General features: G+C 30.1%; 1 protein-coding gene across 1 annotated transcript; it reads right to left on the bottom strand.

Annotated features, from left to right (window-relative positions):
- Positions 1-4,596: 4,596 nt before the first annotated feature.
- LOC100787859 (F-box protein PP2-A13) lies at positions 4,597-8,596 on the bottom strand. Its single transcript, XM_006587292.3, has 3 exons — positions 7,992-8,596; positions 7,741-7,859; positions 4,597-5,369 (listed from the first exon to the last, which is right to left on the bottom strand). The coding sequence occupies exons 1-3, from the start codon at positions 8,319-8,321 to the stop codon at positions 4,949-4,951; spliced, it is 870 nt and encodes a 289-aa protein (XP_006587355.1). The 5' UTR covers positions 8,322-8,596; the 3' UTR covers positions 4,597-4,948.
- Between the last annotated feature and the right edge of the window lie 6,663 nt (positions 8,597-15,259).

Below are 15,259 nucleotides of genomic sequence, written 5' to 3'. Positions count from 1 at the left end.
AAAATTCGTGACGCAAATCAACACCTAATAAGTCACCTATATTAGGTATTGGTCCCAGTACATTCCATTGTGTTCCTAATGGGGCATTAGGTGTTGGAATTGGGCCATGATATTGCTGTGAAGGGGTCATAATGGGCCATGAAAAATGAGGTTGTGTTTTCGCAACACCACCGACCGAATGCTGACTTGCAGAAGTATCAGTGTGATGACCCTGAGAAGGATATTGATACATCTGTGCCGGATACTGAGCAAATGTTTGTGGCGTGTAATACATTCCATGGCCACGCTCCGCCATTTGTTGGGAATATTCTTCCGCTTCAACAGCCTCCCTTCGTTTGTCTATGCCCTGAGTTTCAACACTTGACTGAAGCATGTGAAACTGTTGTGCGGGAAATTGACGCTCTGATGCAGGACCATGTGACACTGGCTCGGTGACTCTCTCTTGCTCTTCGGATAAAATTGTAATTTTTTCCACATAAGGCACGAGATCATCAACTGTCCATGTATTCCTCCCTTGAGGAGACACCATGTATTGTAATGTCTCCGCAACTTCAGCCTGCAATTATTAGGGTCAGAAAATTAATGGCCATCATTAAAAAAATGTTCAAGTTAAATATTCAAAAAAATTAAAAAATACCAATGTAGCCGTGTTTGCATTTTGTGGGTCAACAAACATCTTTGTCTTTCGCCTATACCAAACCATGTAGTCCGAGTTAAAGCTCAATAGGCCTTTTTGTCAAGGATAAGCGTCGACCCTAAATGCATGGCGATTATTCCACTGATGAATCATTGGGGCGAATAATTACCCCCAATTTTCGTCATGTTTCCCTTTTAATGTTATGCCATGAATGTTTAAGGGTTACGAAGGAGACTCTGGAATTGGTTGTTGCATCCCAAATTGTCTCAATACTCTGTCCAGTTGGTGCCACTCAATAACTTGGAAACAAATTAGTGGCACCACCGCGTACCACACGAGACTTCCGACTACACAAATGGGAGGCAACAATGATATAACGGTTGTTGTGTAAGGCTCCCACACAAACTGCATATAACAACATAGTTGTCAACATTTTAGTAAAATAACACATATAATTTTTTATTTTACAAATACAATACCATGTTCTTACCTCATGACGTTTCATAATATCCAACTTGCGACGAAAAACTCTCACATCATCATTGCCGATATGTTGGTTTCCACGTCGCAGCCACCTACAAAGATTAAAATTTAATATACCCTAAAACCATTTATTCTATTGAAATAAAAGACGCTGTTAAAAATGACTAATCTGTGCCCCAGTGGTTTATTTTCTACCTGGGAAGGAGTCCTCTTTGGAGCCAAGGTTGGACATCGTTCCCATGCCCACATTTGTAGTAAGATGCACATACCTCCGATTGATTTAGTTTTATAATCGGTGGCACTGCACATCTCTCTGTATAGAAAACCAAGTACGGCAGCTCCCCATGCATATGTGCCACAATCTTCAAAGTCACGTAAAAATTGAAGATACCTTAGCGAAACTTTGTTACTGTTTTTTTCAACGAAAAAGACACCTCCAATGAATCTCAGTATCCATGCACGGGCAAACCTTTATACTTGTTCTTCATCATCGTCGTTATTTATTTGTGCAAAATGGTGAGCCAGCCAACTTAATTTAACCACACTACCTTTAATTTCACCTTCTTGTGGTCTGACTCCCAATAATTCCTCACATAAATCAGCCCAATCAAGATTAGTTGGACCGATTAATGGTAAACCATTCACACTCATACCTAACAATACAGAGACGTCTTGGAGAGTAATAGTACACTCTCCGCATCTCATGTGAAACGTATGTGTTTCCGGCCTCCATCTTTCTATCAGAGCACTAATTAATGAGACATTTATTTTTAAGTATCCCATCTTCATAATCCAGGTGAAACCAGATTGTCGAAGAAAAGGAAAAATTTGCTCTGGAATTTCTTCTTCCCCTTGATACGTGGGGACAGCTCGTCTGATATGTATTCCGATCCTCTTCCCCATTTCAAACATGTTCTGAAACATGCTTAGGTTGCATCTATAATACATCAGCATCGATGGGGCCAGACTTAATGCTAATATGTGATGAACATGACGATGAAGATGTCATTGTTACTGCAAAATAAAATATAATACAATAAATTCACTAATCAATTTATACATTATTTGTAGATAATATAAATTAAACTATGCACATTTATAAAAGCATTATTAAATATATAACAATAAATTTGTAATAAATAAAACTGGACAATTTTGAATATATTCTATAGATAAATTAAAATACATGTGAAGAAAAATTTAAATAAATAATTTTTTTTTCTACAATCAACAAAAAAATAATTAAATAAAATATGGACTAACAAATTATTTATAATACAAACAAATATTGAAATGAAAAAATTATTTAAACAATATATATACAAAAATAATAATAATGTACAATGTATCATATATTTAATAACGTAAATTTCCTAAAACAAATTATATTAACCTACAAACTAAAACTAACACTATCTTATCATATATATATATATATATATATATAATTAAAAACTAAAAATAATTAACTCAAACAATATTAACTTATCAATTCATTTATTTAATACTATATTATCTATATATAACATACAAAAATATAACACTAATAAGGCAAATTTACGCATCTCTAATATTACAATTATTTATTTATGTGTGAAATGCTTAATATTACAAAAACTAAAAATTTACGTCTACCTAAAATTTACAAATATATACCTAAAGCTAATATTAATTTATGCCTAATATTTCTACAGCTACCTAATATTACCTGGGCCTAATATTTCTAAAGCTAATATTAAGTGTGTCTAATATTTTTAAACCTAATAATACCTTTGGCTGTGGCTAACTAAAGTATCATATATATATATATATATATATATATATATATATATATATATATATATATATATATATATATATATATATATAATATCTAAAAATATATACTACAAACTAAATAATATTTTCATACTAACTAACCTAACCTTACAATACCTATTAATCCTAATTAACCTAAACTTACAATACCTATTAATACTAGCTAACCTATTATTTTTATAATATTAACAACAGAATATATAAATCATAATATATAAATCTTATTTAAGAAAATCACTTACCAGGAATTATGGAATTATGGAAGAGAAAAACTCAGCAAAAACAAAGGAACCACAACACTAGCAGCACGCAGACACTCAGTGAAACTCAACAAAGGAGAAAAGCTCAGCTTGGAGAAGAGAAGTGTACATAAAAGTTTATGTTGGAGGTTTTTTTATAGAAGAAAACGTGTACAAGCAAAGGTCAAAAGCTACTCCAATCCTACTCTGCATATGCTGCATCCCTAAACACTGCAAACCTGAACCCTAACACTGCAAAGCTGAAGCCCTAAGACTGCAACCCTGTGACCCTGATGGGCTGAGAATCTTCACGTGAGCTACAACTTGGGCTAGCCTGTCTCGCCAATGGAGAAGGCAAGATCCTACGTGGCTGTCTCGCCAATGCAGAAGGCAAGACCTTCTCGTCTCTCCTACGTGGTTGTCTCGCCAATGCAGAAGGCGAGACCTTCTCGTCTCTCCTACATGGCCTGTGTCGCCAGTGCAGAAGGCGAGACCTTCTTGTCACTTGTCTCGCCCATGGAGAAGGCGAGACCTTCTCCTACGTGGCCCGTGTCAGGTCCTGTAACGCCAATGCCAGTGACAGGTTAAGCTTTCTCGCCAGTGGCTATGGCGGGTTAAGCTTTCTCGCCAGTGGCTATGGCGGATTCCATGCAAAAACAAACCCTCTCCGTTAATAGTTTTAAAACAGACCCTAATCCGTAAATAGTTTCTAAATGTAACCCCCTACAATAAATTTGCCCACAAGTTACTCCATAAGTCGGCTTTTTGCCCAAAATGGGATAATATTTTTTCTAATTTACCAAATGATTGTACTTTTTGAATTAATTTTTATTTAAGGATAAGTCATAAAAGTAAAAGTATCCACAACTTCATAAAAAAATTATAAATATTTATTCAACTTCTAATTTTTTATTTTTTAATTTATTTTCATTAAAATTGTGAAATCATATACGAGTTTAGAAAAAATATGAGTTTTATCACCTTTAAATTCGTTATTGGTCATATGAATTAGAAATCATGATTTCATGTACACTTTCATAAGCAACGTGTAGTTGTGATAATCATGTGCAATTTGAGAAGTTAAGTGCAGTTTTGTCCCATAATGAGTGACATTCATTTATAACCTCTCGACTCTCGAGGCCAATAAAAATAAAAAAGTTGTAAATCAATAGAAAAAAGTTATACCATTACTTTATGACTTCAATAAGAATAAATAAGAAAAATCAAAAATCAAAAAGTCAGATAAATGTTTACTATCTTTCATATATGAAGTTGTGAACACCTTTACAATTTATCCCTAAATTAAAATTAATTAAAAAAATATCTTCCTTTAATAATTTTTTTAAAAAAATTACCCATTTTAATAAAATGTCACATAAGTCTATGAAATTATATAATAATAAATACAACGATCAAAACTATTTCACACATTTCAATTTCTTTACAAACATGACAGCAAAAAAACACAACTGTACAAAAATTAGGACACCCAGTCTAAGAGTGGTTTAAGTAACACAAATCTTTATCCCTAAATTGTTTGGTCTCAAAATCCATTATTCCTTTCCACTTTTTTTTTCTCTTCCCACATCATTTAAGACTTCCTTTGTAACAAAAATAGAGTGCCCCTAAGTAATTCTTCCTAAAAGAGCCAATAATTGGAAAAATCTAAAATAAATAAAAAATACACAAGAGAGAGAGGGAGGGAGAGACCTAGACCTAATTTGCTCTCACAAAAGTCATTGATTAAAAACACAAAGTAAAGCATACTTTGCTAAAATTGTTTCAATCCTTGTGTGAACTCCTTTGGGCAAATCACTACCCCATCTATGCAAAGACCACCTTTGGTGTGAGTGCAATCAATTTGGGCCAAGGAAAAGTTAATGTTGGTTGGTCCATTGGGCTTATCGATTGCAAAGTCTCCAACATGGTAGTAGGCCCATTCTCTGGACCCACGCAAGTAGCACTGGGAGAGTGAACGCTGGCCGTCCGATGTAGATAGTTGAAATCTAACGGGCTTGATGTCCCAGCCGTGCACTTGATCAAGGTTGCACACTCGCCGGCCCAATCTCTTTGAGGGCTTTCCCAATTGAAGCTTAAAAAATACACTATAGTTCCCTTTTGGAAACTCAAACTCTAGCTCCCCTATTACTTCAACCCACCACATTTGTTGAAGATATGCAACACTCTTGAACCTGCATGATTGTAAACAAATGTTAAATTAAGCTTCTTTTTTTTTTTTAGTCGAAGAGATTTAAATCAAATACTTGCAATATTAATAAGTAATGGTGCATAAAATTGAGATTTGGATCCCTTGTTCTAATTAAGAGCTTCATTAGTGTCATATTAAGGGAAAGATAATTGTTGTGCAGAATGTCACTACTATTTATATAAAGTTTCACCAATTTTGCACATAAGTATTTCTGTTTTTTATTTTTTTATTTATTATAATAAGATAATTTCATCTTATAAATAAAATGGTATGTATGATTTTGATCTTTAAAATTGACTTTTTTTTTAAATGAGCTATTATATAATTTATCATATTAAATCTAAATTTTTTATTCCAAACTTCTAAGGAAAAACAAAATAATCTTAATGATTAGTAGAGTTGGAATCCTTTTCTACCAGTGGAAAAAGAGAACATTTTTGCTTTCGGGTCATTAGATTGAGCATCTCCATATATAGATACCATTTTAAAATGAAAGTTGGGGTTAAGACACAGAAAGAACTCTCTTAGGAAAGTTCGTAACTTGAAAATTAATTGAGATTGCATGTTTCCAAATTTGAATGTAATACTAATTTTGCATAACACAGTACAAGTATGCGATAATATTTTATTGGAAAAAAAACTAAGCCAATTTCATTGCATGTTTTCAATTTTATGAACAATTTTACTATTAATAATTTATGATATATGACGTTTTATTAGTAAAAGAGAAACAACAGAGCAGAGATGCTTTCGTTGTGTTTGGATATGTGATCTTCAACTACCATGCCTTAAATATACAAATATACAATGTTAATTAATTAGTATTACTTTTCCTTGAATAGAAGTCCCTTTTAGCTATTTCACAACATTTTATAAATGCAACTTGCTTGCACTCTTGTTCTTGGTTCTTAATTTATCTACAAGATGCTGACTAGGAAGAATTAGTTGACAATAGTCTGAACTTTAATAATTGCTTGATTACTTTTCTATAAAAGCCCTTCTCAACTTATTTTTAAAGAATTCTAAGTGCAATTTGCTTGCACTTTTGTCCTTTGTTCTTTAATTACCTATAAGATGTGAATGGCTGACTAGGACGAATTGCTTTCCTGAATATGGTAAAGCAAATTGCCAAAAGGCTCTTTGAGAAAAATATACCAAAAGAAGGCACTTATAATGGATTTTCTATCATCCAGAGTCATAAACATTTTAGAAGTGTTGTTGCCATCGTAATAAATAAAAATACCAATGTTTCCCACAACCAAATACTTTGAATTCTTTCTAGGTTAAGAAAGGGGGGAAATTATAATAAGGTCAATTATTTTTATTAAAATAATGGTTGTATACTTAAATGCAGTAATTCTTTCTTGTCCCTAAATCACGGTCAGTAGACTCTAAAACAAAACTTTTTTGCTTGTATTAATAAGGTTGAAAATGAGAAATTTTTTAATACGCATAAAGTGCAATGCACTCAGATAAACAAAAACATGAATTAAAAATATGAGAAAGTAAAATAAGTCAAAGACGATTTGATTACCTTAAGAAATGATGTGTATAACTGAAAGGGAATAATAATTTGTTTGATAAAAAATCAAAATAATTGCAAATTTTTTATGATGAAAGTATTTCAGAAAAGAAATTGCCGTTTACATTACAGTACATGTACTTAAATCACAGAGGATAATGTGTTTGTAATTGAATTATAGTGGATGTATGGTTTAACTTCTTTTAAATAAATAACTATTATTATTGTTTTATTCTTCAAATAACTAAAATAACTAATATTTTGCAAAAAATAAATTTACTATATATGTGATTGATTGTACTATAGAAAGGACGCGCCAAATGCATATAAACAACAAGAAAATGACTTTCCTTTCCATGTGTTGGCGTTGGATTTGTTCGAAAATGAGTTTTACTGAAAAAGTTCTATTTATATATTTACGTCATCGATGAAGAAAACAAACTTATTGTTGATTGCAAATGAACCACAAGAAAATAAATTATAAAACCAAAGAAATACTCTTGCGCATATATTGAACCACAAGAAAGTAAATTATATAATCAAAGAAAAGGTTCGTAATGATCTATTTTCTGACTTTTCTCTTCATGATATACCTTAAAAAATATCTTTTTTTTCCTTCCAATTTATGTGAACACAGGCAAACCTATTTTTCGACGTTGATCAGAAGCATTTTACAACCTTAATTGCGCATATATTGAAGTTTCAGTTCCACGATCTTAGTTTCTTGTATTTTGTTTATATATAAATTATGATTAAAAAAACTATATTTGGTAAATTTTCAATTTAAGAAATTGAAATTCATAAAAATAAAAAATATCTGCACCTCTCTCACCTGGATTCCTCAGTTGGAATATAATTCCAATATCTTCTATCATCTATTCCTGTAATCTTGAAGGATTTTGATGAAATGAACATACAAACTTGTCCACTGCTTCTGTCCAGCCAAACTTCCTAAACAAAGGAACACATCAAAGTTGTCAATGCAATGAAGAGAAAGAAAATTGAAAACACAAAAAGTAAAATTGAAAGGAAAAAGCACACCACTGATCTCAAATTAATTATGAAGATTATTGAGCAACTTACTTTGGTACCACCATCAAAGAAATTGGGTTGGCATAGTTTGGCATAGATCTCTTTCTTGGTCATGGAACCAAGATTTTGTTCACCAAGTACTTTATTGAGAAGAAATTTATAGTTTTGGGGCAGTTTTGATTCCCACACAAAGTTAGCAGAGGAAGCTCTGTGAAAGGTTTTGTTGACTCTTGCCAATGAGCAAATCTCTTGTGGATCAAAATTCATCATCATTGAAGAGATGCAGTTCTCAGGGATATCATCAAGGCTAGTCTCTGATGACAAAGAAAAAGTGCCCCCATCATCATTTTCTGTTGCAGTTGTAGAAACACCAGCCCCCATATAGTTTATGAAAATTGAGGACTCAAAAGAATGATACGTGTTGGGTTTGTTGAATTGAAATTTGAACGGAAGAGATTAAAGAGTATGATGAAAAGGGGTTGTTGATGTTGTTGTTGTGTGATGGTTCAGTGGTAAAAGAGAAGGTGATAGAGCATAAGAGAGAAAGAAGGGGAAACTGATGAAGGTGTTTGCATTATTTATTGTGTTCGTGAGTTTTGGATGATGAAAGAGAAGGGGTTGTGTTTTGGCACATTGAATTTCTGGCTTATAAGAAAGACCACTTGTGGTGGGGGAAGTTGAGCAAAAGGTATATAATAATTAAAAGTGGAAATTCTTTGGGTCCATTTCTTGTTCTAATTTTGGAACATGAAAAATAATTGGTAATTAAATAAAAAAGTGGACGTGTCCATGAGTGTGCACCAATATCATATGGGGTACTTTGTGGGGGCGTTGATTAAAATTGTATCATTTTTCGATCATTATGTGTGGAGACTGTGGGTGGCCTATTCAACTGTTCTTCCTCCTACCTGATGTATTAATTTTTTTTTCCTTCAACTTTATATTATTTTTGTTCTTGTCGATATGGATTAGAACATGGTATTGAATGACAATAATATAATCCCTATAAATTTCCTTATTAAAAAAAAACGTCTCATTTCTAATAAAATTGAGCGTTCAATGCTCTAACTTCTACGCAACGAGAGGTTGGAAGCTTTTGTTTTTGTAGAAGGTCGATTTACATTGATTTAAAGCATATATAATATTTTTAGGCTATTTAATAATTTATTATATGCTTTTTTATTGATTTAATCATTGAATCATAAATATATGTTATCTTTGATTACTTGTATTAGATTTTGTAAAAGAAATGGTTAATAACAATATAATATAATAATTGTTAGATTTATATATCCAAAAAATATATATTATACATTAGTTTTGATATATATATATATATATATATAAAAGCTTTTTTTTCACGAAGAATATCCCAACCAATAGTTGAAGAATAATTCATTTCAAGATGTAAAGATAATTAAAGTAAGTTTTATTTCTTTCAACAATTTTTTTTATAAATATGACAAAAATTGAATTCATGAAATTAAAATATGCTTAACGAATTTAATTATTTACTAACTTTGTTAGATCCATTGGATTATAAACTTTATCTAACTGTGAGTTTTAGAAGAAACAAATTATATTTATCAAAACAATTTAAAAGAAGGATGAGACTCTGAGAGTGTCTTTGACATATGTTGATATAAAATTGTCTCTTATGTGTGTGTATAGAAAGTTTACTTAATGTAAACAATTGAAAAATAAATTTCTTTTTTGAAGGATGCAGACCTATGTTATGGTTAGGGGAGCCCTTGCATCTCCTCAATTTTAGAAAAATATAAGAATATTATTAATGTTGTTATTTATTTTTCCTCCCTAATTTAATTTAACCCCACTTACTTCAATTGTTTAATTGTCATCATTTTTTTGTCTACTATTGACTAGTTTCTTAGTTATCTTTTGTTCCTTTTACACTTAACGGTTAAACATTTCATTTTATAGTATATAATATATTTTGTCTTCATAAATTTTTTAAAGTTCGATTTTAGTGTCACTAAAATTTGTATAAGTTTTTTCCCCCTCTAATTTTAAGATGTACCATTTTTGCTCCTCAATGGTTTAAACGACACTTTAGAGAGGGGCCAAAAATTATTTAGATGGCACTTTCAGGAGTGAATTTCAAAACTATAAGGATAAAAAAATAACACAATTTTATAAATACTAAAACTAAACGTAAAGAATTTTAGAGGGAGTAAAAATATATTTTATATATGTTATTGTAAATTTATTTTCATAAGTATGATAATAGATATTATTAATATTTAGAAAAATAATTTGCCCCCACTACCTCTAGATCTATATATATATATATATATATATATGATATTAGAAAAAATCTAAAGAAAAATTGCCAGTGCTTTGTTGAATCATTCTACTCTTTTAGTCTATTCAAGTATATATGATGTAATTGATAAAATTAAAGAAGCTATAAGTGAAACTTTTTTTTGTTTTGCTTTGAACTGCATAAGTGTGAACCTTGACCATTAAAAAAGGGAAAAAAAAAAATACAAAATATGATTTTAAAAGCTCTCTACCGAATCACCAGTTCTCCACCTATAAATACAAAGAATATATAATTTTTACTATTGGAGGAGGTAGCTATTTTTTGTTTAGTCCATACAACAATGAACTTTCATCTAAAAAAAATAACTTTCTAATTAATGAGCTCATGAACCAATTTAATTTATTGGTTGAGAAGGATGTTCTGGGAAACCTTCAGTCAAATAATTAAACGAATTAACCAGCTTTCAAATATATACTAAACGGGTGTGTACTTTAAGTCATCCCAAAAATAAATAAAAGTTTCTCAATTTGCACTTTAGAACAATTCAATAAAAGAAAATATACCGACTTTGGATGATGTTCATGTAGCAAACTGTGCCCCCACAATCCCACACTTGTTAATAGGGATAGATTTGAAAATGAAACGAGAGTTTATGGGGAGAGACTTATCCAAAGTGGATTGAATTGAATTCATTACGAATAGGAAAGTCACATCGTAAGATCAGAAATCACGGTTAAATGAGTTGGTGTAGTATCAACGTGGCAGGTTCATTTCAACGCTTTAATTTTGGAGATGAATTATTTTTGAAAATGTTGTACATGTTTTTCGATGTTGAAAGAAATCATTTGATTAATTATGACAACATAAAAGAAACCAATTTAATTTCAACTTTATTTTCGTATATGAAAACTTAGAAGAAGGAAATGATGATGACTCAGTTTAAGATAAGAAAGTCTCTCAGTTAAAAAAATACTTATAAAAATATTTATATTTACCTCACTCACGGAGAGAAGTGGAAATTCGGTAAAAAAATCACTAATTAGTTTCACATAAAATCAATATATATATATATATATATATATATATATATATATATATATATATATATATATATATATATATTATTTTTCATAACAGACCATCTTTTAAATTTAAATACAAGAAATAGATGTATATATTCCATATGGAAGCTTAGATTTCAAGTTATTTTTGCAATTATGTTTTTGTACATTGATGAGGATGTTTTTTAAAGTAAATTCTTTAAATTTATAATTGGTTTTTATTGTTAAGAGTACGACTTATTTACTGTCGATAAGAATTTTATCTTTTATTATATAATTGTTTGGAAATCAAATTTATATGAAATTGTTGAGTGTAATAGGAAGTAACTGAAGACTTTATTAATTTGTTAGAGCTAGCTACCATTGCATATTATTTTCTTTATTATGTTTTACCATCTTTGTTTGTGGGGAAAAACTTTTTTCTTTTACAGCGGGAAAAAAATTTATTTTCATGCTTAAAGTTTAACCCAAGTTTTAATTTAACTTGTTTAAAGTATTTCATAGTTTTCCGTCTAGTTTTATCCCAAAATTTGCTAAATTGTTTCAATGTCATACTTGTTAGTATTTTCATACATTTAGTAACAGAAATTAATGACCTAGTTAATTAGGTCCAAATTGTTTTATATTATTTCTAGACGTGTGTTCAGTTTTTTTAAAATCCTTTATGTTATGACACCAGAAAAGAAAATACTTTATGTTATTACCAATTGCATGCGTACCTATTATATTTTGTTATTTTATATTAGAAATTAGTTCATTCTACCTTTTTTTTAAGTCAGCTCATTCTACCTTAACTTTTTTTATTTGCTTTTTATTTTTTATTTTTTAAGAATTTATCAACTAGTATTTGATTACCAATTTATCATTTTCCTCTCCACTTGCGCAACTATTTTCTTCACCTTCATCTATATTTGCTCTTTTCATTGATGATTTCATCATCATTTTCGACCCACTATAATCTCTAGTGAATTAAAAGATCATATCATTCTCTCGTATGGTCTCTTCTTGCTCCCACGATATCAGAACCTACTATCGTCTCCTCACTCTCTTACTACTATCGTCACCTATTGTTTGCCTTTGTGCATGGTGTGTGCGTGGAAAGTCACATTACTCTCATATTATCATTTAATGGTAAGACTTAAGTGAAGAACAAAATTCGATGGTGATTTTTTTTTTAGAATTATGAGGGATCATATTTTTTTAAGATTAAAAATATTTTTTTTTCTTCTTCATTTTATATTAATCATCCGAATATTCTCGAAAAAAATATTGTTCCTATATTCTAGACTTGTGGTTGTGGCCCGTGTACGATCTTATCCACTTTCGGTTTCAGGCATAAGAAACATATTACTGTTGTTCGTTGTTACGTCTATCATGTACGTCAAACAAATTAAGACATATATTTATTTACATAATATATATAGAGGTGTCAATGCAATGCAAAGCTCTTTTATTGGCATCACATCGATTGTTTGAACGTAAAAGCATAGGCATGATCCACTTGTATCTTGAAATAAAAGAATTAATTGGTGGTCCCATCTTGCTGTTACACAGAGAGAGACAAGATTATTAATTAACTTCTATACATTTACGTGTAATTTAGTATCTTTTACTAATTATATGAGAAAAAATATTTTTCACTGTTTCTTTAACAAAAAAGTCCTTTAAAAAAAAGTGAAAGTCATCTTCTTTTTTGTTAAAATAATTTTAAGTAAATTATACCAGCATTCTATATAATTTCGTCAAAAAATTTTCCTATATTTCCCTTTTTTTACTTAACACTAATTCTCTTTAATTATTTTAAAAAAATTACAATCATATCATTTATATATTACACTAACTTCTTTAATTGTTAAAAAAGTATTACATCATATTACAAACGTTAAAAAAAAGAAGAAAAAGAAAATATGTGGATCGGAATCTCAAGAAATCACAGAATATATTAACATTATTTACTTTAATTACTTAATAATTGTTTATAGTAAATAACATAGATAAGACCTCACTTTTAATATAGTTGTCTTTTCAAACACTTTTTTTACCCATAAAATTTAGACCAGACATTTTTTTTTTGCTGGAATTAAACCCGGCAAATTGCTTAACGTTCTCATTTGACAACCCTTTTATAAATGTAAAAATATTTAAGCCACAAGTTTTAATATTATATTTAACGTAGTTGAAGTTGATAGGAGATTAATAATTAAGTTCCTTTACCCTTTCAAATTTTATTTTAAATCGAGTTTTTGGACCTGCAATTACATCCACTAGTTCTCTGGCTCTCGTGTGCTTCGTCGGGGAATGCGGAACAAATAATGCATACCTGGCACTGAGTCAGCATAAATGACGAGCAGGCCACGGATTGAAGGAGTGTGGATAGGCTTGATTTGTCCATCCATGCAAATCATAAAACAAAGTGCTGATTTGGTCAAAATGCTAATAATTGCAAAATTTGGTTATGTTGCCTTAGAGAATATGCAATCCACCTTGGTGGAAAACAAAAATGGACACTAAAGATAATGCTGACGATGAAAACTACAAAAATATGTGTGCTTGAAATAAAAAAAAATTGATTCTTTACATGAATTTTGTTTCATTTTTTTTTATTGTAGGTGTTGTTCGGAGGGTTCTCTAACATTGATAGGATTCCAATATTTTGTATTTCGAAATATTATTTATTTAAATATTTGATAAATTATCATGATATTATTTTTATTAAAAAATATCTCAATAAATTAAGAAAAAAATATTTATAAACGATTTTGACCACAATTCTTAAGAAATATGAGACTCTATGACTACCAACAAATATTATTATATCCGGTCTATCCTATGCTCCTCTCCCACCATCGCACTCATTTGAGCACCAATTGTCAACTTCATTTTCTTAAATGGATTTTCTTGAAAAATTAATCTTTATTTCCCAATCCAAGATGCACTAAAAAAAGATATGAATATATTAGTAGGTAGATATCTGCTGAGACTCCAACAAGGTTAGGCCTTTCAAAGAGAAAATAAAAACTTGATGCAGTTTTGTTCTTTCTAAATTACATTATGTGTAATTATATTTTATTGTGTTATTTATAACTTAATGTTATTTTTTTTTTATCATTTTATCAAATTTTCTACCTAAAATCCTCACATGATTATTTTCTATTTGAATATTTGAGAGTTTACGGTGGATTTAGAATACGACATAGTGTTAAATGTTTACTATTTAGAGATCAAATTTTATAATGAGATTTGATAAAATTTGAAAGATGTTTTATAATAGGCTAGATGTTACTTTTGATCCTTTATATTTTAATGATTTTTTATTTTGATATATTAAGTTTTAAAAGTCTCATTTTGGTCATTTTCTCATTTTTAAAGGATATCGTTTTGGTCATTTTTTTTATTGAAACATCAAATATGTTAAGAAAAAAGTGTGACGAGTCTCTTAACATGGATTGAAATGATGTTGTGACATGTTAATTTAAATTATGTCATTTAAAATGTGTTGGAATACAATTGTGAGTTGAAATCCTACATCAGGTAAAAATGAGAAAGTTGAACACCATATAAGTAAAGAGAAAATCCATAAACCTGAGTATTAAGTTTTTAGGTTAAAGTGTAGTGTCAAATTAGCTTATGTAGTTACTCATGAGTTCATGTATGAAGGTCAAACAATGTGTCCCGTGACCACAAAGAGGTGGAGTGCACTGGTGCAAGGTATTAAAGCATGTTGATGATAATGGCTAGGCGGGTTGGGGCAACCATGCTTAAGCTTTAAGGGTCACCATTAGATACTCATGGATTGAAAATGACTTTTGCTTGAGAGAGAGATTATCATGTGGGAAAAACTCATACTTAAGGGAGAGATTGTTCGAGTATAAGTGTGAGGTCAAGTTTCACATTGGATAAAAATTAAAAAGTTAAGCAACATGTAAGTGAAGAAAAGACCTATAAAACTAAGTCTTAAGGTTTTTTTTTGTTTG

Source organism: Glycine max, chromosome 9 (genome assembly GCF_000004515.6).
Source record: "Glycine max cultivar Williams 82 chromosome 9, Glycine_max_v4.0, whole genome shotgun sequence".
NCBI classification, from domain to species: Eukaryota; Viridiplantae; Streptophyta; class Magnoliopsida; order Fabales; family Fabaceae; genus Glycine; species Glycine max.
The sequence above is the reverse complement of the archived record's forward strand: the minus strand, read 5'-3'. Positions and strand labels throughout refer to the sequence as shown.